Below are 27053 nucleotides of genomic sequence, written 5' to 3'. Positions count from 1 at the left end.
GATCCGCGAATTCCTCTCGTTATTCGTACGTATTTTAATCCAGTTATCGTGCGTCCAATCTTGTTCTTCCCTCCAGCCATTTCTGCCTCTCGTGCGTTTCAATTATTTGCTGGAGTGTGTGTGTGGGGCGGGGAGAGCTTTCAATGCCATTGAAATCGCTCAAAACGAAAAAACCAATACAAGATTATTCAAACGTAACGCAATACTTTGTTTTGTGGTGGTTGCAACGATTTGGAAGTAAAATTTTACTTTAAAATCACAAATTCTTATTTCGTGTAAAATTATTCCGTAATCTTCCTCGAAAATTATTTCCAATTCCGATTTATAACGATATAATTTACAACATCGACTATCGTCGACTATAACTTGCCTGGAATGTTAAGTTGCGAGGAATTTACATCGCGCAAAGTCGAGCGTCCGTATCTGTTCCAAAATTTCGTTCGTTGGGTGCCAGATAGCCAACATGCATGCAACAGTAATGGAAGCCACGTGAAAGTCACTAATTTCCCTTTTAAGACCGACGAATATTTGACAATTGGTTCGAACGTATCTACGACATGTTGTAATTCGACGAGACGATTCCATGCGACGTGGACAAACTATCTTTTTGAACCCAGAAAACGTTGTCGCCCGGGGCTAATTCGTGCTCGTTGCTCCACCAAATACAAACTAGTTGCAGAGAACTGCACAGGGTTGTTTGTATTTTAAGGGAGCCTATGGCTCTGCTTTCCATTTCCAGCAACTTGAAAGAATTGCCACTGTTGAAACTGCAGTATACTGTATCTGATCCCCTTGAACTACCGTTGATTAAACTTTTAAAAAGCTTCTCATAGTATTTGAGAAATAGAAAAGAGGTTGTATTCGTTTGAAAGTTTTCTTTTAATTAGAGGGAAATTAATGAAATACGCAGCTAGGTTTTTATTTTTGTCGAGAAGCATTTTAACAATTGCGGAACGGTGTTTGCTCGGTGAACTTAGCTTTGCGTTGCTTTCCTCTTTTTGTAATATTTATTTTGCAGTTTCTCTTGTATTTTCAGTTAAAACGGGCGGTGGATAGAATCGAGGAATCCTGTTAACAGTTTTATTAAAATATTTCCTGAAAATATTTTGCCCCATTGTATACTTTTTTGCTCTTCTAATAAATTGATTACGATTTGTATATGTTTCATCCGGTACAAATTCCATTCTATTTAAGAGCACAGTTTCACGAAGAACAATTCTATCGAACGCTTTGTGTGCCGTTTCCTAGTTTTCTTTCCTAAATTTCGTGATTTATTTTAATCTTTACTTTGCCTCTATGTTTCTTTCTCAGGCATAGTAAATTAGCAGCAGTCCTAATTTTTCTTGCTACTCTTATATCGGTATAAGTGGTAGACTGCATTTCTAGAAAAAAGTATTTTTAGAGATCAGGCGAGACAATTGCCCCGTATCCTTTTTAAAATTATAGTATAACGATGTTTGATAAAGGAAATAGGCTAAAACGACGAGCGAGGTGGGAAGAAACAGGTAAAAGGTTGCTGAAGAAAGGATGAAAATGGAACAATGAGCTAAAAGGCTTCAGTGTGAATTATGCAAAATGCCATAGTCGCTTTCTGCCAGTTAGGACGCACTCGTGTCGGTCGATCGTATTGTGGACATTCTACCGTCGTCCTACTGGTGATATCAATTTGATATCGTTTCTACAGGACTAGATAGAGAACACTATTTCATATCGTAAGGATTAGATAGAAACCATTATTTCATATCACAAGTATCTTAAGTACACGATACTAGCTTGCAGTGTATAATTCTCAAAGAATTTCTCAATCGAATTTTATTCTAATTTGTAGAAGTACGAACATATTTTTTTAATTCGATAATTCCTGCAAAATATGATACAATTTCTGTTTCATATTTGTAGTACATATATTTGTATAGAATGACATGAGATTAAATAGAATGTGATCTTACATTTTAAGTATGCAATACTTGGCTTCTAGCGTGTAATACTAGAAGGATTTTTTAATTGAATTTTATTTGAAATATTTTCTTTGAATAAACTTTGGACAATATGTTTACCTTGACAGATCGACATGATTTTTAAATATTTAAAACGTCAAACTTTTTTCAAAGACACTCCTGCACCGTTTTTTACGACATTTATCTTTCTCTTTCATCAATTTTTCATAATTTTTACGTAATGCAAAACGGTGGACGTGTAATTAAAGTAAGAGTTAAATGAGAATTCGTTCGAACGTTTAACGAGCTCCGTGTCTTTGTGATTAACCAATTCAACTGCACTTGTACGTCAGCTAAACGATAAGCTTTTTTCTCCGAGATGGCAAACCTGTACTGGTCTATCACAATTTCTCCAATTTTTCGTGAAATTCTTTATTTCCCTAAATGAGTGAGAGCGACAGTTACGTCGAAATTACGATGAAATTTTGTTAAAAACTTTGTCGTATATCGTTGTGTATTTGCGAAACACGGAAAATGCCACGATGAAAGAACCTTTCCTTCTTATAATTGCGGAATACAGAAATTCGTAGAACTAAGTTTGAAAAATTGTTGGCAGAAAAATGAAAACATTCGGTTGAAATTAAAAAAACGTTGGTAGCAGAGTTTTGCAATTAAATATTTAAGAATACGACTGTTTCAAATTAGAAAGAAAATAAATTACAGTTCAGAATTTTTGTCTTAATTAGACTTTCCAATTAGACTTTGTCAAACAATGTAAATGTTATTTTTCCATATGGAATTACAATGCATTCCTATAAATTCATTTAATTTAACTTTCTTACCATTCGCATTTACCAAAGGTTACACGTGTCTCTGATAAAAAGAACGAACATTGTAAACTTTATAAAGGTAGGAGCGTTACAGACAAAAATGTTACTTTAACGAGTTGATATTTCGTATTCTGCGTGTAATATTCAAGGTAGTATTGCTTTCACAATGAACGAGTGCGTCCTTTGTTAAAATAACACGTAACGGGAACAATGTTCACGTTAAATAATCTAATTATATGGATGCTCCATTCTTTTGAATAAAATTGTGGGATGATTACTTTGTAAAGGGAGATGCTGGGAAAAATTGGAGGATTAAGTATTTCGGAATAAAATTCCAGTATTTTTCATGCAACAGAAAATAATATGTCAAATCTTGTGTGGAGAGTTTCCGTGAAAAGGTAAAAAATATTCCCACAGGCTTTCACGGTATTTTCATCGAACATTTTGTCGAATATTTTCATTATTATTTGTTTATAATACTAGTATCGATACTGATCTTACAATGGTATTTTGGAAAAATTAAAAAATTCCCAGGGAAATGAAAACTTCCAAACTTTTTAATTTTTCATGCGCATAGATTTTTTTTTTAATTTCTCAACTTTTAAAGACTTAAAAAACTCTAAACGATATCCGAAAAGTTATCCTATTTTACGGATCTCTGGAACATTCTAATTTATTGCCACAGATTCATGTTCGAAATAAAAAGAATTTTTCTTAAAATTACACGTTCGATGGAACGTGCCAGCATCTTTGGAATAAACAAATGGTTTATCGCTAGCGAAACGTTGCAGGGGAATTGACGAATCAAGTCGATCGATATCGGTCGTTGTCGATTGTATGAGAAGCTTGGATTGGCCGTGTTTCATCCTCGATACTCGCATCATTTCCCCCGCGAAACGTGAAAAATAGCCAATGCTGCTCGATGCCTGTGGAACGATTTATTTTACCACGCCACGTGAAATGGACGAACTGCTAATTCTGACGCAGTAAGCGTGAAACTGTGTAATTTAATACTATTCACGCTTGACTGCTAATTAATTTGACACTTGATATCATTATTAGATATATTACCAGGTATCTTCTTTTCGTATCGATGATATTTACTTTTTTGTAACTCGATACCATGATTACCACTGATACTTGACTAATAATTATTTATCTAACTTGATACTATCATTGGATTAAATTGCAACAAATTTTTTTCAGTTCACGAAGCTGCTATTACTTTTTACACGGCACGGATGTTTATTCCTTAGTATGTTCGCTTGCGTGTAATTTAATACCATTGACACTTGATACTTGATACTTGATATCGTTACTTTGCTAAATTCTTTGCTCTAAAACCGGAGAATTGGAATTTTGCGATTTCCTAAAAATGCCAGAATATTTCAGTTGCAACAGACAATCGTCGAATTTATCACGAACGTGTACATATCTGCAAACGCATTTAGGAGGACTCTGAATGCTTCGTTCCGAATTTATTAAGGCAATTATGCATAAATCAAGGTTAGTTGCAGGTAAACGAATTTCCAGGAAAATAAATTGAATTCCACGCGTACAAATCAATTTATGACAATCGCGAACAAATCGTTTATTAATTCGTTCGTAAACGAAGTAACAACGAATATCGAAGATTAAAGCAATTAGGTGAAGCCCTTGGAGCAAACAAATAGAATTAAAAAAATTAGCTTCTGTTCGTTATAATACGAAGGGAGTAAAAGAGCACGAGTTACGGGTCGCATAGAAATCGCTCATAAATAAATTAAACAGGTAGTTTAACTCGACTCTCGAGGGATTCTCCGAGGAGCAGACAACGTTCCCTGAAAAAATAGATTTTCTCGCGGGAGTTTTCGCTGGAAAATCCTCTCGCACAAAAAGGTTGCGTTCGTGATTGGAAATTGTTGGTCCTTCTCTTTCTCTCTTTCTCCTCGCATCGCTCGAGAAATCCACAATCTCTTCTTCACACAAGAAGCTCGCTAAACGATACTATCGAACTCTCGATGAGAAACCTTTTGAATTTTATTTTGCCAATCTTCCTTCCAACGTTTCGTTTTGTCTATTTATTTGTTCTTAAATTGAGAAATTCCTCCTCGTTCCTGTGAACGTATGTTTCGAAATCTTTTTCGTTTAGTTTATAGCGCAGATACGTATTTTCCTAAACACTTCGAGTTACGAGTTCGTCGATTAGATGGACGTGAAATTACAAAATTGAGAAACGAAAGATTTGGAATAAGAAATTTTGTATAACAGTACACGAGTCGCTAGGATTAATTCGTAATAATTGCAAATTATCGAGTTAGCAAGTAGCAAGATTTAATTATGAACTGTAATTTCATTTCTTTCTGCCTGGATAATTATTATCTCAGACGCGATCGTTATTTATGGAGTTTCGAGAATCTTGCTCGACTTTATCACCTTTCTTAATCATCTCACCTATTAGTACTAATTATGAGAAATTTTTCATAGGAGAGAGAAAGTTTACCGAAAGATAATATTATAATATCTCGATCCACTGCAATATAAGCAGTTTAATGAATCTCCATTAATAATTATACTTATTATACAATAACTTTCATGGTCGATCAATGTGTATTCTAGGTATTAATGATACGATACCATTAAAAAGTAGTGAAAATATAAAATATCCAAACTTGTCAAATAATATTAGAAGAACTGAACACCCGAGACATAGCACGAAAGCTATAAGTATGAAAAATTCCAACGTTCTCTAATTCTATCTTTTTTCGTTTTATCAATTTCGCAAAAGACAGATGAAAACACGAAAAATGTTGGTACTTTGAAAGACTAAAAAAATATAGGAAGAAGAAACGCGCTAATTAATTTAATAATTTATCGAGATAACGCGATCATTAAACACCCTATTTATAAGCAAGATAATTATTGAAGTGTCGGGAGACTGGAAGTTTGGCAAAACCAAAGTTGCTGCAGCTTCGATGGCAATTTAAACTTTAATATCATGGAAGCTTCCAATTAACTACGGGTCCTGCATGCTCCAGTCGACTCGGCAGTTCGATTGGCTGTTCCAAGCAGCGCGAATTCGCGAAATAATTTAATATTTGTTCGATTATCGAATCTCCATGTTGCCACACATTCCAATCAAGTTAGACGACGGATCGATCGTATTAAAAGACGAATGATTTTAGAGGTTTTTCTTTTATCACAGACTGTTCTTGTCACATCCATGATTTTGCATCTGGGAGATTAGAATTTAGTTGAGAAAGTTCTTTACGAGTCATTCTCCTTTGCAACTGCGGAAGCTTTCTTCGTTTCATGCAAAAAGATCGCGAAAACCGCTTTCCTTGTGACGCAAGAAGCATGTTTCTCTTGGTTGTTAAGGAAATCGATATCTCTCGACAGTTCTGTTAAAATTCATTTGTGCAAAACATTGTGAGAATTTTCCTCCAGTTATGCGAATTTTGATATCCTTCTAAAATTGTAGAATATATATAAAGACGATTAAAATCCGAAATCTTCGTAAATTATTTCCAAACTTATATTCGAAAAGGTTGGAAATTTCCTTTTCGATTCGTAGTTTTAAGATTTCTTGAAAATCCAGATTTTTGAAATTTTTATACCAAACCGAATCGAAACGAAAATTTATTTCCAAAATTCCGATAATCCTGCTATTAATTATCGTACGAAATTTGACAAAAATCTTGTATTAAAAAAAAGTTTCCTAAATATTTTATATTAAATACAGCAATTGCGAATATTACAGACACGTGGAAATAGCGCGAATCACGTATTTTACACCGATCTCTGGAGGATTTCTGAGAATTTTATCGAAAATGTCGCCGTAATTCACCTGCAACCGTAACAAACGAGCGTGTGCCGAATTTCCTCTAGCGTTTCACTCGCGAAAAGCGATTATTTACGATCGATAAATTCTTTTTTCCGGTGGAAAACTACATTTCGAGCGGCGATACACGATTGATGGAAGCCTTTAATAAAATTCGTCACCATGAAAATTCACGGTACCTCGTCTGTAATGCAAATAACGACGGTACATATTCATGCACGACTTGTTTATTTTTCAAGAACGTGCGCCATGTAATAGGGAATTCCGATTCTAAATGTTTCGTTTAACGAGAACTGTCGATCGTGGCGAACAATCGAGGATCGTTGGAACGCAAACAATTGCTTTCATCTTCGAATATATAACATTTTTATGTAATCGTACGAATTTGAAGATTGTAGTATTTGGTGTGGGGAATGACTAAAAGATCGTATCAGTTGGTTAACCGAAGATTAAGGAAGGTTAAGAAATTAAGAAATATGAAAATATTTAGTAACGAAATTACTACTTTCCTGGATCAATAATTTAGCAACGAATAGTTGGGCAAATGGGGAAAGATTCCGAGAGATTTTTTTATGGAAAATTATAAATCACATATTATGTGTTATACGAAAATGCCTAATTAGAAATTACGATAAAAATTTCAAATTATTAACTGTTATTATCAGAAAAAGAAAAAAGACAAGAAGAGAGGTGACAAACGCACTTATTCAGACCCATCCGGATCGATATTAAAGTTAGAATGTCTCGCCATAACGTGAGCAACGACTCGGGCAAACTTCGAATATGGCCTTTATCGTCTCCAGGGTCCAGTAAGGTTAATGCAACGCTCCAGGTGTCGAGTAGCAGCGCGAAGGTCCAGAAAGGCAATGGGAAATCACGAATCAACCAATGAAACTCGAAACTATCGTCGCGTTTCCTCTCTACGCTTTCTCTTGAATATTCTTTAATTTTAAAAATTCTAGAATTTGACTTGGTACTCACAGATCGATAGAACTTGGATACTACGCTACTGTTTCTTTTCTAAGAACTATTTATATAATTTTGGGAACTAAAGTAGGTCATGTTAGGTGGAGGTTGGAGATCAAGCAAGTTTGCCAGATGACGAGATGTGATATAGATGTTTAGATCCGCATCGCGATCAGAATTTCTGACCCTTTTTTTTTTAAAGAAATATTTTTTAGGAAATATTCGTTGAAAGATGTATAGAAACGTTGCTGAGAATCTCCACAGAAATTCTTCCACCTTTGCCAACAGAATATTTCTTCAAAAAAGCATCAACACCTCTTTGTTCATATTGGGTTAAAGAGTATTCATATTAAAATATGCATTGCCACTTTGCTAAAAATCATAGCAGAAATTCTTTCCTTTGTTTTTCAAGAAAATATTCGTTCAAAAAGTCATTGACTCCTCTATGTTTCGGATGTCAATCAAAGTCCCTTTTGTCATGGAAATATTCCCTGAAAAATTCATCGACGACGACGATATCAAAAAGGAGTCTTTGATTTCTTGTCGACTTCGCCTAGCTGTTTCTGCCATAAGTTCTCTCGAAAATCTACCACCTAACTCATGAACACCATTCTCCAAAATTCCACATTGATCAAAATTCCTTATTTTCCATATTTATTGTCCATATTTTCGATTGCTTACAATCGGAGAAAGAAAACGACTCTGCAATAACGACGATCCAAGTACTTATGACTATCGATTCTTTGATTTAGGTTAGGTCTGTGTAAGTATCATAATAAATACAATAGTCCTTAAATACTTTATGCAGTCACTCTCTAGACGCAGCCAGAGAATCCAATTCCCTAAAAGCTCCGAATGATTTACTTTCCACGATTATTTCAATAAGTCTGACAGCGAAACCTGAAATCTGGTGACACACGCCGCACAATGTGCACAGTAGCGTGAATTACTAAACGGCAATGATCAAGTGGCGCGTGCAGAACGGATCGCGTCTGCTTGGATCGATGCATACAGCTGGTTTGCAATAACGTGTATTATCAGAGCGATTCACAGTCGACGAAGTCTAGCTTTGACCTACAACTCTGACAATCTGGCTAGAATCCCACCTGGCCTATGAAATCCTCTAAATCATCCGAAAACTAATCGCTGAGAGGAGAATCTATCGCGTGGGAATTCGCCTTTAACGTAAAGGCCAGAGAAACTGGAACACTTTCGATGAGCACGCTGTAGGTGCTAGCTGACTGAACGCCTGACCCACGCAGCGTGATCTAATTCTCTGATAGCGTCGATGATAGTATCGTAGGCCTCTGAGTCGGTCTTCTGTGACGTTGGGTTAGTTGATCTTCTTTCTCGCGATTTTGATTCTCTTTTTGCTTTCCATTCTTCTCTCTGGTCGAAGCGGACCAGTACCTTTACGAGGTCTTCGCGAGTGTCACAATTAGGAGTTGGACTTTTATGTGTCGGGTCTGTTCTTTCAGGCTTTACAATTTTTACACTAATTGGCTTCCGTAGTTTAATTTTCATCCTTTTTTTTTTTGTCTTTTGTTGAAGCTCACCAGTTTCTTTACAAGTATCAATTAGGGATTGGGTTTTCATGTGTAAAATCTATTCTTCCCAGCTACCACAGTTTCGGACTAATTGGCTTCTGTATTTTGATTTTGATTCCCTTTTCTGCCTTCTGTTGCAGCGCATCGGTCTCTTTGCGAGTGTTTCAATTGCAGGTTATATTTTCATGCGCAGGACTTGTACTCTCGAGCTTCACAATTTTGCGATTAATCGTATCTTCTTTCTTCTGATTATTTTTTCTTAGTGCTCCTATGCTTCTCTCTCTTCGATTATATTTTTCTTTCATCGATATAAACTCGCTCGTAATATTAAACAACGTGGAGTGGGTGGCTTAGCGTAAAACTTTTTTTATTACTCGGATTAAGAGAAGTATAACTAAATGTCGACACGATAAATCGCGTGAAACAACGTGGGTGGATGCTTCCTCGCTCCTTAAAGCATTAAATTGGCAAAGGTCGAGTTGTAGAGCTCTTAAACAATCGAACGAAAGAATTCTAAGTGAATTCTGGCACGTTTTCCTGGTATCGGGAAATTTTTCACGATTGTTCAAAAATTATTCATTAATACTATCTTTATTTATAATCTCTACTTATAATCGATTTCTACCACGCTTCCTCCTTTCAAATCTATCTGTTAGATCGTCAAACGATAATACGATTTTTTTATTTATAATATCTCACGAGGTAACAAAATAATAAAAATTATTCTCCGAGATAGTGAGAATGATTATTCGAATATTTCACAAATTAGTATTCTATCGCATTTCAACCGAGATACTCCGTTTATATAGAGCGATGATTGGACTGGATCCACGGAAAGGAAGAAACGTGCAGATTTCTATTTGAAAAGAGCTGTGCGATACAGCCATAATGTTTGTGAAAGGACTGTAATCCTCGAAAGATAATCCCTTTTCAACCATTCATCTGTTTCCTTTAACATTTCCTAATTTCAATCTAATTCAAATATTTCTATTTTCAAGGATTTATCATTCTGTCGTCGCTTTATTCCTACAACACGATAGTAACGTGATCGTTGACCCGGAAGGTCCTCCATTAATTATGTTTTGTCGGAAACATCCTGAGAGGCAACTGCGGCAATGTCTCGGGGAATATTCGCCTGAATGATATTCGAGAGTCGATATGAGTCACAGCGTATATTACGCGTATGAAAATATAATAGCAATCGAACAACCTCACGTTAATCGTCATGTTTTTTCATGTCACGTTTCGCAAAACAATTTGCTTTGTTTTAAAGCGATTCGCAGAGAATGGAGGAATTATCAATCCTCTCAATAATATTGAAATACACGCGAATATATAAAATCGTCGAGCACACTTGCGTCGATTATAAATATAATTGGCAATAAACGAAGTCCGAATGTAATTGAGATTCTTCGTCTGCATGAACTTTTCATCCCCTTGTTGCAACCTCGAATGAGCGTAGAAGATAATTAATTGGAGCGGAATGCGGAGATTGCTTACCGAGCAATGTTGGCAAAGGGAAAAAGATATCGGGAAAACGGTGGAACCAGGAGAAATTAGATCGTTTGTTGAGTTTACAACAAAGAACTATTCTGTAGATTCTGTTTCAGGAATCAAAAGCTTCTGATTTAATCCTTGACATTGAGGTTAGGATTGGGTATCGAGTGAAGTATCGTAGTTGAGTATTCTGGTAAAAACTGAGGCTTTCCTTTCAAAGCCTCGGGATGTTGCAGCTCGATTAACGCGAATTACGAGCGCGATAAAAATTGCAATATCTAACAAGGAAAATATATTTTGATTTATCGAATTGTTCGTTAAAAGAACGTTTGCACCGAAAGACTGATAGAAGCCATAGAGCATTTTTCAAAGAGCATTGTAAAAATGATACGAAAAGGGAAACGCAGTAACCTGATAATTCCCTATAAAAGATTCCCCTAACATACTAAATCACTGAATCACTTGGGGTTCGCGAACTCGCGCCAATGTTCATGCTACCGTAGTATCTATTAATAAGCATCATTCGATCCTCGAAACGACTCATCCTAAAGCTGTTGAAAATAAATTTAGGAACGTGCTCCAGGCGATCATCTCCCACAGTGGATGGGTCCAAGAATATATGAAACGGTGTCCCATAATATCGAACGCATTCCCCTGGCAATCGTCGCCTAAATTAAACGCCATTTGCGTGCCAAAGCGAGAAGCGTCCGAGCAGACATCTATTGTTCATATTGTTCGTGTTAGAGACCATCTGTGCAGACGTATCCCATTTTCAAAGGCAGTTGCGTGAATTAATCACGCGTCGCTAATTCGATCTAAACAATTTCTCTCTTAATTTCAGTGGCGACTTGTTTCGTCCTCTGGCTCTGATTTCATTTCGCCTAGGGATGGAATTCGATATCAACACGAGTTATAACGGCGAGTAGAAGAAACTTTGAAAATTGATACGCTACGAACTTTATTCATTTTTAACTATCAACTTTCTTTTATCCGTCATTTTATCTGTCATTTTGTTGGATATTATTACTGGAATTTTTTTAATGTTTATTTGCGTGCCGCATTTGAAATTATCGACGTACCTAGTATTCGCAATGGGAATTGAGTTTTATAGTCGACGACTATATTGTATTTTGAGATTCGTAGTCGATGACTATATTATATTTCGAAATGCATAGTCGATGACTGTACGGTTCATACGACGAGAAACTTAAAAATTCTTAATAGGTTTTGCGTCCGTGAATGCTTCGCATTAATTTTAAACTGGTTAATTGAGACCTTGACAGGGTTGTTCCATTTTCAGCACGACGATTATCATTCTTGAGAAGAGCGGGGTAGGTTTCACGAGTGGGGCGGTTTTGACCTGTTTCGAAAATGAGGTAGCCTCTTTAACACACGCGTTCGCGAATTACGTGCTTGAACCAGTCTACGTGTTTCTTAGTTTTTGAACTAAAGTTGGCGTTAAATTGACACCAAACGATAAAATCATTTGTATATCATCTCATCTCGTGCTTGTCAAATATATTACCAGAGAATCAATTAACTTCCGATAAACAATGTTCCACATACTTACAATTGTCCCACTGCTAATTGAAGTGTCGGGTGATTTCGAAAACTCACTTCAATCATTTTCCATAACGATCGTTCGAGCCTTCGATGCCAGTCTCGTTCCAAATGAAACGTTGTGTTTGCAAACCAGCATGAAATTAACTGAATAATGTAACGATATTGAAACATGGAATTCGAAAACAACGAGCCATTTCAACTTGAAAAACCGCAGCACGTAGTCTGTCTATAGATCTCGGTAATTAGCAATATCTGTAAGCAACAGTTTTTGTAAAATCCAGTTTCAAAAATTAAAACTATTTAATTCTCTACTATTCTTTGAAGCTCGAGATCGATAGCATAGTTCGCGAGTCTATCCAGAGGAAAAAAGCTTGAAACTGGATTTTCCGGGGATCGATTAACCTAATGCCACTTCAATTCGACTGATCGTTTAAAGTGAGATATTAGATTGTTGCCGTCGTAAAATTGTGGCAATCGCGTTAACGCGCTCGCTAGAATCGATGCTAACGACGATTGGATCAACCGGTGATGCGAGACGGATCGATCTTCCGTTTCCAGGCTCTCATCCATGCGACTTTTCATAGCTGCACGAAAGTGGAACGAAGGAGGAAGGAGGAAGGATGATGTTTCGTGGAAAATTGATCGCTAGTACAAAATAGTCAAAGGTAGAGAAACCTGATAGTGTTCCTGCTATGTGTATGGTCCACTGATGCTTCAGTTTCAGAGGATTTTTGATCTGCGATAATGAAATTTTCGTAGATTTGATGATATTTGAGAATTAATCACTTCTTTCCATATTATCCTGATCTTATTCAAATTTAGGCTATTGGGTCGAAAATAAGCAATATTTTATTATCCGCCCATTCAGCTAAAAAATTAAGAAACTTTAATGACAGTCTTAGAAAAATCGAAATATACCTGCATTAAAAATTTAGCAAATTTGTCACGCGAAAATAAATTACTATCGATGTGTATAGCCATAATGCGTATCATCGTAAAATCTGTTGTACAATAATAGAACATAATCAACTTCATCAAGGTCTGCCTGATAACTTGAACTCGAAATATCGCTAGTAGTTAATGAACGATCTGAAATTAGATGAGAGAAACATGCTCATCCATAACGATTCGTACCTGGATATAGGCTCACGCGAAAGCATGCTAATCCTTGAGAGCCAAACGTTTCTGGGTTAATCTATCGGGTTATCTAGTCGATAGGAGAACTATGATAAACCTGTTTGGTTATAGTCGATCCAGATTCAAATAGTTCGCTAAATCTCTCGTCGCAACTATTCCAAATGCGGAATTACAGAAACCGTCAGTTTTCGTTCAAAATTAAATTCAATTAAATTAAGTTGCAACGATAAAATAGTAGAAACCATAATCTTCTATCTTAAATTAAATTCGATTGAATTTCGAATATAGAATGGCTGATACGTTCCAGTTGAAAATTGAATTTAATTAAATTTCTAATGCAAAATGATAGAAACCAAAAAATTCCAAGGTGACTAAAGGTACTCCAAAAGAAAAGACCCGAAATCCCAATGACATTAAAAGACACAGGTCTTAACTCTTTCAGCTTCCCAGTTAAACATCGAACGAGACATCGTAAGAGACAGAAATAGGCTCGAGCCGTATCGTGGCTACCGTGATTCTCATTGTGATGATTGGGGAAACCCAACAGGGATCAAGATACGGTCACCCGTGACCCGAACCACGAGATTGTCAGCGCTGTTTCAGCCCAAACCCACTCAATCTGCCTATGCCATTTAAAATCCTCTCCAATCCTCTCCTATAAACCATTTCTACCTCCGCGTCAACCTGTGGGTTACCCAGAAACTCTAGAAAATGGATGATGACGACACAGATGAGAAACGAGAATCTCTAACCTTGGTCAACAAACTGTCTCACAAAGAATCAGAAAGCAAGCTCCTATTGTCTTCGAAATCTATATCCAAAAGCAGGTTCGAAGCAAGACAACAAAGGGACTCCACGGAAGATTCTGACACCATGGACGGTGCCTCCGAAAATAAAGTGGAGAACACCTCAAAGGACGAGGACACCTCAGAGCCTCTAGTGACCGATGAAAAGGGTAGCAGGATCTCGGACAGACATTGCCATTCCCTGGACGTTCCAGAGGAAGCAGAGTCTCTTCTGATGACTCGACAGCAGGCTATTACGAGGACCAGCCTAAGAGTGGGCGAGGGGGGGAGCAAAATATCCAGGTTTCCTGAGAACAGATCTGCCTGTCTAGGTCTGTTCCATCGAAGCCCTCAGTCTTCGTCGAGTCAGGAGGATTACGAACCCGAAGTGAAGAGTCTGTCCAAGATTCAGAAACAACAACAGCATCTTCTAACCACCGGCAGTGAGACTCAGATGACAGTTCGATCTATGGAGAGCCTTAGAACCTCGAGGAACTTTCTGAGCGCGGATGAGCGATACATAGAGGATTCTAAGAGCCTGGAGTCTCTGTCGCTGTCTTCAGAGTCTCACGTGACAAGTTCCAAGAGTCATTACAGGAGCTTCCTGACATCTTCCAGCAGCGATGTTAGGAGGATCATGACCGTTGAGTCAAAGAGTAGCGACGATCTTCATAGAGAGGAGAGTCTAAATGCCGAAGTTAGACGTGGTCTGTTTGCCAATACTGGGCTGGAGAGAAAAATCCCGCAGCATCTTAGTTTACCACCGCCTTCCAATGTGTTTTCTCTGACCAGTCCAGGTGGCAGTGACAGGAAGATTACCATTTTGAGTCCATACTCGCCGATTCAATCTATGGAATTCCAGTTTTCCGCGCAAACGCTGAAGAGTAGACGCAAGAAGGCGATCGTTTTGCCGAGGTTGGTGTTACCCAGAAGCGAATCCGACGTGTTCCTAGAGTGAGTAGTAAGATAATACGTATTTTGAGCGTTAACGAGTTGTTGTCAAGATGTGGGGTAATCAGAATGTGAAATTTGGGTTTATTGTTACATTTGATGTTATGGGTAAATGGCGTTTCGTTGCGTTTTTTGTATTTTAAGATTCGCGAAGGCTAACGCTTCTTATAATGCTTAATTATGTTGGCTGTTGTCTATTGGTTTCAGGAGCAAATTGAAAATTCTAAGTTTGATAGGAATCTTAAAAAATGTTGCCATATGAGATTATAAAAATTTGCGGAACTTTGGTATTTGAGATATTTGAATATCGAATATTTGAAGTGGAATTGCGAAAATTTAAAGGTAGATTTTGAGTTATAAATCTTATTAATTCCCTAACCTAGTCAAACAAGATTCAGACGTCAATAGTAGTTTCCTAGATATTATGAAGCGTTGAGCCATCCTAAGTAAGCTTCGCATGTTCAACCCATCCAGGCGAAGGAAGCAAGTCAGACTTTACCTACCTAGTGAAGAGATAAACAAATGAGTCTTGGGCTTCTAGCCACGTAAGCTTTCCAAGCTCTAATCTAACGTTACCACTAATTAACATTGAGTAAGAGTTCATTATGGAGGAAAGTTTACACATGACCCTTTTAGTGTTACTCTCTCGCTTCTCTGGTCAAGGACTGCATCCTTTGCATAGAGAAACTACTCGATGTTTCGAATCAATTCGAACCTAGAATAAAGCTAATTTTGTTGCGCGTAAATAGAACCGAAGAAACGCTGTGCAATGATTAAATTTGAGCTTCAGTTGGATTCAGCGTTTTCTTCATTCATTTCTGATTTCATTCGTGTCTTTAACAATTTTAGGATAGTATGATTTCAAATATATTGCAATTTAGATCAGTCTATGAAAATATACAGGTTTTAAACACACATATCACTTTCGTATTTTCTGAATAAACATTATAATGGAATATTATCATCGTATGTATTCTTCTATTTTTTACAGAAAAGTAATCCGTCATAAAGATAATATAGTGTACTGATTATAAGTCAGTAATTACATGTAACTATAATGTGACTATCAAACATAATAACTGCAAGACTATAATCAAATGACTATAAAATGTAGTATAGAGTATAGCAACAAAAACAAGGAGTCTAAAAATCATCATTTTAATGGGTTTTCCACGATTCTAATTTTAGAATAGAATTAAAAATAATGGAAGCTTAGGTAGAGTTTCTATTGTACTAGAAACATTCACGATGACATTGTGAGATCGTGGTGATTAGGTGGAATATTTGTTCGTGACACGACATCGTGGCCGACCATTTCCACTGATCGCACGTTTTCGAGTCGAGCAATTTCGAAGATTGGTATGTTAACAGATTGATTTGATTCGACGTAGCTACACGAATCCCCGTTTTGCTGGCCCAGTTTCCGCTTTCAATAAGAGCATTCGCCTATTTTTAGAGAGATTCGATTATTTATATATGATAATAATAGGAGTCGACTATAATATTCCTTTATAATCTTTACTTCCTTGCATCTGATATGAATTCGAATTTAATTTAAAACTTAATTTTATCGAAATTACCCATAGAAATACATCTTTATTGCTGTCTGTATGGAAATTTTAATATTTATCCGAATAAAAAGTTAATTTGACCGAATGAAACTTCGAAATGCGTAAAATACAAGAGTTAATGAGAAACAAAATGAATCTTCATTTGTAAAGGTCATGTTGTTTGTTCGAAAAACAATTCCTTCCGTTATTGTTAAACGACTCGGTTGGCGAACGAGAGGAAAAAGCACAGAATAATATTAATTATTCATTTTGACTTCGACGAATTGGAGTACGCAATAATTGCCCGCTGATTATAATATAAAGCATTTCCATTAATTATTTACAGCCGGTGGAAATATTGATTATGCGGTTATTTGTTTCATTAATCATGAGAACACGCAGATTCATCAACGAAACGGCATACATAGTTAAAAGAAACGTGCGATTAGTAGAATCACGTTAATTACATGGAATCTGTTATAAACGCCAAATAATATGCAGCAAATTAATAGAAATTAACGAAATTTCGTAAAATTGTATCAATTTGAATGATGAGAATGGATTTTGATATTTCCATTGGTATATGGTCGGTAATTTGTATAAATTTCATTTCATTACATACAGCTTTCATCCATCCAGAATTTCGATAATACGAAGGAGATTGTCTGAAACTAACCAAATTTCATCTCAACTTGAACAATAAAATAAATACAAGAGAAATTTAAAATCTCCTCTGAAACTTATTCGACGTATTATATTTTCAAAAATTTCATTTTAGTATCAATCGACTTTAATCTCATTACGTAGTACGTAGGAAATAAATGAAAATTAATAGAACTTCGTGTCAATTTTAATTACAAAATAAATCTAAATCTCAATCCGATTCCTCAGACTCATTAAAATCTCACATTCTTTTCCGTCTCATATTACAGATACGCAAAAGTCAACGAAAACTTTTTTGACACTATCGAAAGTGTGAAAATCTTGTCTTCAAAATGCTTTTTGAATCATGTCGATACGACGCTCCGTTCTTCAGATATCGTCGTTTAAAGACAAGTCTAATTTTTCATACTAACTGTATGCGTCTCGCTCCAACACACTTGGACCTCTCGTTCGCACTCACGCACCGACCCGTTCCGTTATAGTCAGGCGTGCGCTGGTCAGTGCCAGTCGTTGAGTCAGCGGGTTTATTGCTAGTAGCAACTTACGCGTTTCCGGGAAAATCTGCGTTGCGCCGACATAGTCACACTATACTAAACGTCGTAGGAATTTAAAGGCCAGTATCTCGGAAACCAATTGAGATATCGACATGAAACAAAGCACGTTCCCAAGGGTAAGCTTCAGGCTACTCGCTGAATGTAATTGTCCAAGTCATACTTGCCCCCTTCTAGATTTTTTTTCAAGTCAAAATTGATTAACGTGCTACCTGAACGTATATTAGGAGCGCTTCAATTAGGGAATAATTAAAGTTCGTTAATGTTCATCAAAAACATATAAAGTATTTAAAGTAGGGTATTTATTGTAACGTTTGATAAACGAAACAAATTTTTATGTAAATTCCATTTCTTTAGCTATATTCATAGAAATATCCGTGTAATAAAATAAAAATCCTATTGATTAGACTTTGTATGAATATAGAGTAGAATATTGTATGTATTGAGAACGTTAGGATAAATTTGAAGGTTTTTAATGGCCGAAATAGGCATTTGTGATTTCTTAAACATTCGAAAGTGAAAAATTTCAGAAATTTTGAAGTTAGATAATTTTGAAGTTAGAGAATAGGAATTTGAAACTTGATGACCTTTCATGGTCCACGTTTCGAATTCTCATGTGTTACTGGTATATCTATCGGCGAATGTTCGACCTGAATTTAACAGAGAATAATATATCATTCTGCAGTAGGATTGGGGATGGACAGCTATCAGAAAGGTGCGATGGGGATTCCGTTAGAGGTATCCGTGTATCGAATTCGCGACCAATCGATTGCCGTGGCGTTCTGTTTGTTTCTGGAACGAGCTTTCGTCGCACAGATACCCATGGAATTAATTTCCAACGGTAATCGCGTTATAGCGGGTCAACAGGCGATCGTTAATTATCCTGCCCCAATGCAACTTCAATTTCGAGTGAAGCCAGCCATAGTTCCAACATCAATTATTTACGTTATTCCTAGCTTTCGAATTTTAGTTTGAAATTTTAGTAAATTTTCGAATTTTAGTAAATTTTTCAAGTACCTCGAGCTATTCGAAGCTCGCAAATTTTAATTTTTGACTTTTTACCATTCGAAGCTTTGAAGTTCCAAACCTGAATATTCTTCGATTTTCCAAAGTATTCGGGACATTTTAAAATTATCATTCGAGGACTCGAAATTCACGCAACAGGAATTTGATATGAATTTTCTAAATTGTAGTGTTACTATGGCAAAACCGATCGAATGCCTGACCAATATCGGTTCATACTACTGTCATTGGAATCTTCTGCGTGTTTCTGCAGCAGGATCATAGAATCGCGAAGGAAGTAACGTTCAATAAGATTATAGATTTTTATAGAAATATGTCTGAACATATTGAGTTGTTCTATCATTAAATTCATCCATAAATGTCATTAAATTCTGTATTATAATTCTGTCGAAGGGGGTTGCTTTACCTACTTCTTGAACGACCCACTTATGCTTATTACTAAATTGCATATTTATGCATTTACGACAACTGTAAATATGGAAAAATGTAGAAGAATGTCGACAAATGCAAAAGTAAATGAGGCATCAGGAGCAAAATGAATCTACTTGTCGCATTTACAAACAAAACATACTTTGAAATATTAAAATGTTTCTGTTTGTGAAAAGCACACTTTTATTTATTGAAATTGTGCATCAGTGCCTGTGAGCACGTGATCTTGTATAAATACTAATTTCATTTAGAATCTAATTAATACATGAGAAAAGCTACATTTTCCAGTTTCTATATTTGCACGCGACTCTTTTGAAAACACTTGGCTTCGCTTAGTAAACAACTGATTCACAGTTGCTTATATTGAGTTGACAATTAAGTGATTGCGGATTTTGTCATTGGGTGGAATCGACAAAATCACTTGGTTGCCAACCCAATATTTTGAGAAACAATTCAGTATTGTTTCGAGCGTGCAAAGTTGATTACACTTACGTTTGAGATAGGTTCACGGAAATGAAAAGAGGAGGATGTGGTGTTCAGCTTGCAGACGTCTGTAAGGCGCGATCGATTCGAAGTGTGCACGAACGATAATTGTTTTCGATGTGTCACGTGTCATCTCGTGTCACGTTGACAGCTTTTCGACATTGCGATTCTAATTTTCAAGAAAACGATCATCGATTTCCTGTCATACTTCGAGGATAAAACATAGAAGAGAAGTTCTGTGTGTATGTAAAGAGGGAATGGAAATTTTTTTTTAAGAAAATTTCTTTCAACTGAGAAAAACGAGAAAATTCGTATCCCCGGAAAATCAGAAATTTGATAATTTGTATGTACGCCTGAAAATTTAGGAATTACAAATTTCAGAACCTTAAAAATGCGGAAGTTTCGATAATTAAAATGAAATTTTACGCTTTGAAAATTTCAAAGCTTGAAAATTTGAGCACATTGCAAAACGTATTTTACAAATGGATATTCATCCGGCTACTTGAATTACTATGTTTGGTTAATCGGCTCGGGTGGTAATTGTTTGTGACGTCGGGCACAGTGTTGATCGCACATTTCTGCTTCAATGTGTCGGACATATATACGTCGTGTTTCAACAGTTTCTGCTTGATTTGAGGTTTCCAGAGTGTACAGTAGCAGAAACCGTGATCACGAATGCGTGTCAGTCAACATTTCATTCTCCACATGACATTTCTCTATCACAATTTTTCACTTATTCAATTTTATACACTATTGAAACTTCGGAAACTTTATTAGAAATCTGAACTCTACATATCTGTTAATTTTTTGAAAGTGGCATCATAAGCATTTATGTAGTCAGCTGAAGCATGCGCGTGGTGCCTTCAGTGAAATTCAACCATCAGTCCCCTCAATCTTTTACGCCCAAATACACAGTTTCTATTCGGGCGAGCAAATCCTCCTCTTGTTTTCGTTTCAGTTGCACGACGATGGTAATTCGTCGTGCAAACATATTTCGAACCAACACGTGTACATCATAGTACAAGATATAACCGGTTGTTCCGCCGGTAACTCAATTAGATCGCGTTGTTTGTCAAGTATGGATGGTTATGTCAGGAAGCAATTCTAGAAATATAAATAGAATATTCTTCTTCTTTTTGGTTCTGCGAGCTTTGACTTGGAAATTAGCAGAATCTTTCAAAGGTGAAAGTATAGAAACTTGAGATTTATTATTAAATAACATCTACATCTTTGATTTATTCTATGTATATTTTATTTCCGTTCCTTGGAATTTTGAGTCTGAAATTGGCAGCATTTTTGGGGATTGTTTTATTCTTCTAAAAAATTTCATTTAAACATATGTACTTATAAAAGCCTAAAAACTTATAAATTTCTTTAAAAATTGATTAAAACATTTATGAGACCAGTTCATAACACGTCTAGTAACTTTCTCGTGGCGCCAGCGTCGAAGAATATTCGCACTAACAAATCCAAGTACTCTTTAGATAATATGCTATCTTGTGTAGATAACACAGAATACAAGAATCTGATTTACCGACGTAAAATTTCACTAGATCGGAGTTTCTCGCTGGAGAATGTAGTGGCAGCACCGAAAATCCAACAGGAAATCGATAAGTAGATCTGGATGAATCTCCCTTGCTCTTTTAGTGGTAAAGTAGTTCCATTTAGGTTTACTACTAGTTACAAAGTTTCCTCGTTTCAGTGGAAGTATATATCTTCGTTACTGTGTAGTCGTAATCTGAAGATATACAAGATAGAGTATATATTACGATGGTTGTGTCTCAGATTCACAGCTTAATAAAAGTAGTTGATATTGCTCCTTACAATTATTTATTCTTTCAGAAAATTTTGTAATTTTTAATTGTTTCAATATTTTATCACGAAAATTTAAATGAAGATAACATCGTTACTTTTGTATGAATGCAAGATTTCCTGAAATTACGTATGATTTAGTTAGAATTAAAATTCCCTACATTCCTAAGAAAATATTTGTTCGAACGTTCCATTCTTTCTATTGCATATTCTAACAAATTTCACGAAATCAAGGCTCCTCCTTGATTCGTCGTATTAGGAAAATAAAATTCCCTAGAACTTCTTTAATCTTTGGAATTCAAACGATTTTTTCCAAATCGTCGATAAATCTTCTCTGGAATCGGTCGTATGAAAACAAAATTTCCTAAATCTGCCTACACGATAGAAAGACGAACAATTTTCTTGATAATTCGAATCACTGGACAAGTTGTAAGATACCAATAAATTATTATTAATCGACGTATAAGATTTCGTAATACACGAAATTCGATCTCCGCTATCGGTTTTCATAACTAGGAGGGAAAATGGTATCGATTTTCTTGGACCAATTCCGGAGTTCATCTTCACCAGATCCCATTACACGATTGCTCGAGCTTGTCGTATTACATAGTGCAGCTCGAAATGGCTCTCCCACTCCAGGTGAAGTTTCAGGGACATCACGGCCGCTTTCACGAGTGTCCAAGATGTTTTTCTCGAGGTTAAAAGCTTGGTTCGAGTATCTGCCCTCGCCTCGAAGACGGCGAGAGCTGAAAAATATAGATTCGATCAGGTCCCCAGGGCGAGATTTAACGTAATGGAAGTAACTCGAGTTAAATTGTCGACTCGATAGCTTTCTACTCGTCCTATGGTTTCCCACGATACACGCTTGATTTACGTTCGTGTGCATTCCGTGACGTTCCTAGGGAATTTTGTTCTTAGAAACGTAAACGCATTTAAGTCAAACTTGATCAGATTGTTGAATACCTCCCTTGAATTTTTCTACGGTGTATCAAAATTCAGATTAGGTATATAAGGCTTCCTTTTTAATTATAAATTATACTACGATAGATTTAACTGTAAATAAATTTGCGTAAGGAATTTAACCCATGGAAAAATCTGTCGAATTTCGGGGATATTAAATTCGCAGAATTACGAGAAGGAATATTTTAATAAAACATAGAAGATTCATATTCATGACATCTTTAGGAATGAGAAATGGATATGGATTTGTGGAATCCGTCTGTAAAATTAATCATAAAGTTAATTATAACGACAATAATTTATCGAATAAATTCGTAACTCTGTGATGGAGGAAAAGACGACGACGAGTGGCCAGAACCTGTAACGTAATAATTCACGAAACGTCTATTGGAAATCGTTGGCAGGAGCTATAATTTACCTAAAATATCTTGAGAAGTCACTTGGTCTCTAAATTCCTAAGCGATGCACTTACCATCAACTCATATTCCATATTTTACGTCATAAAATACCAATTGCTCGTTACGTGTCGCTTTCTCCGCATAACTCGAGAAATTAGCGCAATGGAGGCGGAATGTTGGAAGAAAAAATGGTCTTAATGGCGGTTGGATACATCAGATGGCGTCAGAGTATTGTTAACCTTTAGCTTTTCCCGCGTAACACGGCCAGCATGATTTCTTCCGTGATACTAATAGTTGGCGTGCGTAGAGTCAATATTGCAACTGAAATCGTTGACGTAGGTAACCTACCACCTTCGCCTCGTTTTCTGTCCACGGTGTTTATAACCATGACACCGTGTTCGTTACGCGGGTCATGGTTTCCCACCTATCACGTGCAGCAGATCTAGTGATTTTTCTGTTCTTCCCAACGTAACGTCGTTTCTCGCGTGTCTGAATTAAAACACGTTTAATGATAGAGAACACGAGGAAGATTTATCGTCTTGTGGGTTTTAGGAACCGTGCACAGAAGATTAGATGATAGTTTTCCTGGTAATCGATAGATGGAGCGCGTTTACGGAAGGAGTTTAGTTTAGAGGTTATTATCGAGTTGAACGTTAATTGGGATAATTTTGTTAGGAATTTGAACGTTGAATAGTTGGACTTTGTTGTTTGAATAATTAGTTAATTTAGCGTTTAGTGGTTGGTTATACGAATATATGGTTATCTGTTCTGGTTATGTTCTCCGTTTGCTATTTGATCGTTTAATATTCGATTTCGTAGCCACGGAATTCTTTAAATATTCGATTACTCCAGGGTTCGAGTATTTGGATATCGATTACTTGGACGTTTGACTATTTAAGCGATCGAATATTTCAGAATTTTCTTATTTCAATTCTTTACGCTTTTTAGGTATTTAATTTTTGGAAAATTTATCGTTCGATATGGAGAACAGGTGGAACAGAATTTTCATTGCAAAGTTCTTCTATTATTTCGTTAGTCGAAGGACCACAGCATCCGCTCGGACGGTCACGGTACTGCCGCCGCATTCTCCCATCTTTCCATTGATTTTGAACACCGTGGGTGTGTCACTGAACACGTGGTTCCTCAGAGTACGCTAGAAAATGTTCAATCTATTTTGTTCAATGGAACCTAAGTTTTGGCAATTTGTACGTCAGCTCGCAATTTACGACCGATTATTATTTTCATTAAAATTATTCTTTACCTAGCTGATCGTTAAAGTATTTGCGTAGTATCGAGTAAAATCAATATTCTAGAAAATTACGCGAAACAAATTTTAAAGAAGCTTATTCGGTAAAGTAAACCTAATTTTTTATCCTATTATACTATATAATGATGTTGCATAAGCGTTGAAAAGAAGACAAAGAAATTTGTTGTATAAATTGGAAGTTCCAAGAACACGTATAACAAATAACGAATAATATTCGATAGGAACGTACTATACGACAAAGAGCCGAGCTGTGAACCCAATAGAATTTTGCTAAACGTAACTTTAAGCAAGTCAAACGAAATAGGAACAAAACACGTGGAAGTTCTGGTGAAACGAGCAAGCTCGTTGAAACTTCCCCTTTCGAACATTGTATGCGCCTAACTTTCATTTACGCGCGTTTCTGCAATTCTCGGCGTTAACCATGTTGCACTAGTAACTCACTTGCATCGTAAGCGAGTGAGTGTTTCGTGTTGTCGTGTTTTCATTCTTATCGAAGGATTTTTATTCGTTTTTATTAAGACCTTTGACAAAAATAATTAGACTCCACGGACTTGGATTTCCTACAAAACCACTGCATCCCAAATTTTAGCCTCCATATGCTGGATTCAGAAAAACCACCCTATATCTCAGCTAATTTTTCAATTTTCTCTAAAGAGTTTGCAGTCTAAATTTACCAAAGATTCCAAAATTTATCTCTAATTAGTAAAAAAAAAAAAAAACACCCTTCGTTTCAATAAACCTTTCGGCTTCCAAAAATCCAGCATTTCCATATTCGAGAAAATACGAAACTCTACTACAGAGATCGTACTTGCATGAAAATTTCAAGAAAACCTCCACTTTCTTTCTTCGATCTCCTCGTAATCCCGCCAAACCACTCTTTTTTATTCTCACCCTTTACGAAGCAAGCAACGAAACGCGGGGGGAAAATGAAAAAACAGAAAGCCTTCCGAAACCTTTTCCTCCCAGAAGACAGCTGCAACGAATCGTTGAAAATCGATGTCCAAGCCACAAAAATCAACCTTCCTTTCGATAGATTTCAATCTACCGCAAAAGCTTCTACGTGCATCCAAATTTCAAGGGAACCTCCAGCTTCCCCTTTAATCTCCCCTTGCAAACACCGTTTTTAGTCTCATCCCTTAGGAAGCAGCCTTCAAGGTAAAGCGGAAGCAAAGTAGAGAACCGGCAGGCTGTCCGACCTGAGGCTTTTCCTCCCACAAGTTACAGCTGTGTTGGAAATTGCAACAAATCGATAAAACTCTATTCTCAATTCACAAAAGCCAACCTTCCTTTCGATAGACTTCGATAGACCAGCGGAAGCCTCGTATGCGCGTAAATCCCAACGAAACCTCCGGCTTCCCCACTCTGTTTTATTCTCACCACTTACGAAGTAACCAAGGGAACGCGAAGACAAGATCGAGAAACTGCAGGTTTTAGATCCAGCAGACCCGGAGATCTACCCTTGGTCCATAAATATCAGTCTTCCTTTCAAAAGACTCGAATTTCCTACCAAAATCTGGTATATGCGTCCGAATGTCAGCGAAACTTTCCCCAATCCTTACGAGGCAACCTTGAAGTCAACACGGAAGCAAACTCGAGATCCGAAAGACCTCGCGACCCGAGGCTCGGCCTCGCCAGGAGGCAGAGAACGTGCAGCTCTCCTCCCGGGCGTCTCAACGATCCCACCCCTTCCCTAATAACGGCGTGGTCGTTTTCGGCGGCTTGGAGGCGCTGCCATCGCCTTTTTCTCTCTCGCTCTGTTCAACGCGAATCTCCACCCTCTCCCCTCGCCAGCACATCATCCCCTTGGAAGTTTACATTTTCGCGGGCACGTTGCTGGTAGCCGCGTCTCTCCATCCTTGCGTGTCGCTTCCGCCCTCTCCATCCTGTTCTCTGGAGTTTGGCCAGTCTCCACTGACGATCTTTCACCCTCCGTGTCGAACGATCGCGAATTGCTCGTCCCTAACCGTGTTTGACAGTCGTCTGTTCGTCCGTGGCTGGTAGTGTGGCTGGTGTTTAGGGGTGTCTGGACCACAGTGCGTCACGTGAGTCGCTTTTTTTCGACGCGTTCCAGGGCTGGAAGGGATGAAAAGTGTCCACGTGCTGACTCTCCTATGACAGTGACAGTGTAGATGTGGATTTCCAGGGATTTGAAATTGGAAATCGAAGGTGGACGTTCGTGCACGAGTTCGATGGAAGAGACTTTGCTGATAGATCGGATATATGGTGAATTTCAAGCGAACAATTGACCGTTTGAATTTGGTGGCGAGTTTGCTGGGTCGTGGCGATGATCGTGGCGCTGTGTCAACGAATCTTATGAGAAACTGCAGATGGAGATCGACGAACAATTTTGATTCCAACGACGAATGGAGTCTGTGGTGGACCTGAGACGAGGAATCGCCAGTTCGAATTTCATGGTGACACGAATCTCACAACTCGAGAGTTGATGAATAAGTTTCAAGAGATTCTTCGCGGATAATCGGAATCTCTGATGGATTTGAAACAAGCAACCGTTATTTTCAATGGACAATTTGCGTTTTATGATGAGTTTAAAACGACTCGATGATGACTTCAATGCAAATTTCAATGCAAGGTCAATAAACCTGATGGATAATTAAAGATTGAAATCGACGGACAAGTGTGAAGCAAAAGGCTCGAATGATAAATTAATCTACAACCAACTGTCCACTTCAGCTTGGTGATAAATCGAAAAGGGGATGATCGGAATCGAAGGAGGAAATTCTAACGATGAATCGCGTCTGCAAATTGTTATTTAAAATAGTTAGGTTTCGTCCGCGTTGCCATTTGCATTTCGGTTTTCATTCGAAGGCGAAGAAATGAAGATGGGACAAGGGTGGAAGCGTGTTGTAAGGGAGGGGGGCGGGGT

At 37.1% G+C, this 27053-nt stretch overlaps 1 protein-coding gene across 11 annotated transcripts in view; it reads left to right on the top strand.

The window, feature by feature from the left end:
* Positions 1-27053, top strand: part of LOC100746626 (cAMP-specific 3',5'-cyclic phosphodiesterase) — a 370153-nt gene that overhangs the window by 203505 nt on the left and 139595 nt on the right. For 4 of the 11 annotated variants that reach the window (XM_012389096.3, XM_012389095.3, XM_012389098.3 and 1 more), the window contains exon 2: positions 13740-15036. The exons of the other annotated variants lie outside the window; for them this stretch is intronic. In XM_012389096.3, the coding sequence (XP_012244519.1) occupies positions 14009-15036 (1028 nt within the window). In that variant the 5' untranslated portion in view covers positions 13740-14008. The remainder of the gene's footprint in view (positions 1-13739; positions 15037-27053) is intronic. 11 annotated transcript variants of the gene reach the window in all.

The sequence above is a fragment of the Bombus impatiens genome, unplaced genomic scaffold (assembly GCF_000188095.3).
Source record: "Bombus impatiens unplaced genomic scaffold, BIMP_2.2 scf_0637, whole genome shotgun sequence".
NCBI lineage: Eukaryota > Metazoa > Arthropoda > Insecta > Hymenoptera > Apidae > Bombus > Bombus impatiens.
The sequence above is the reverse complement of the archived record's forward strand: the minus strand, read 5'-3'. Positions and strand labels throughout refer to the sequence as shown.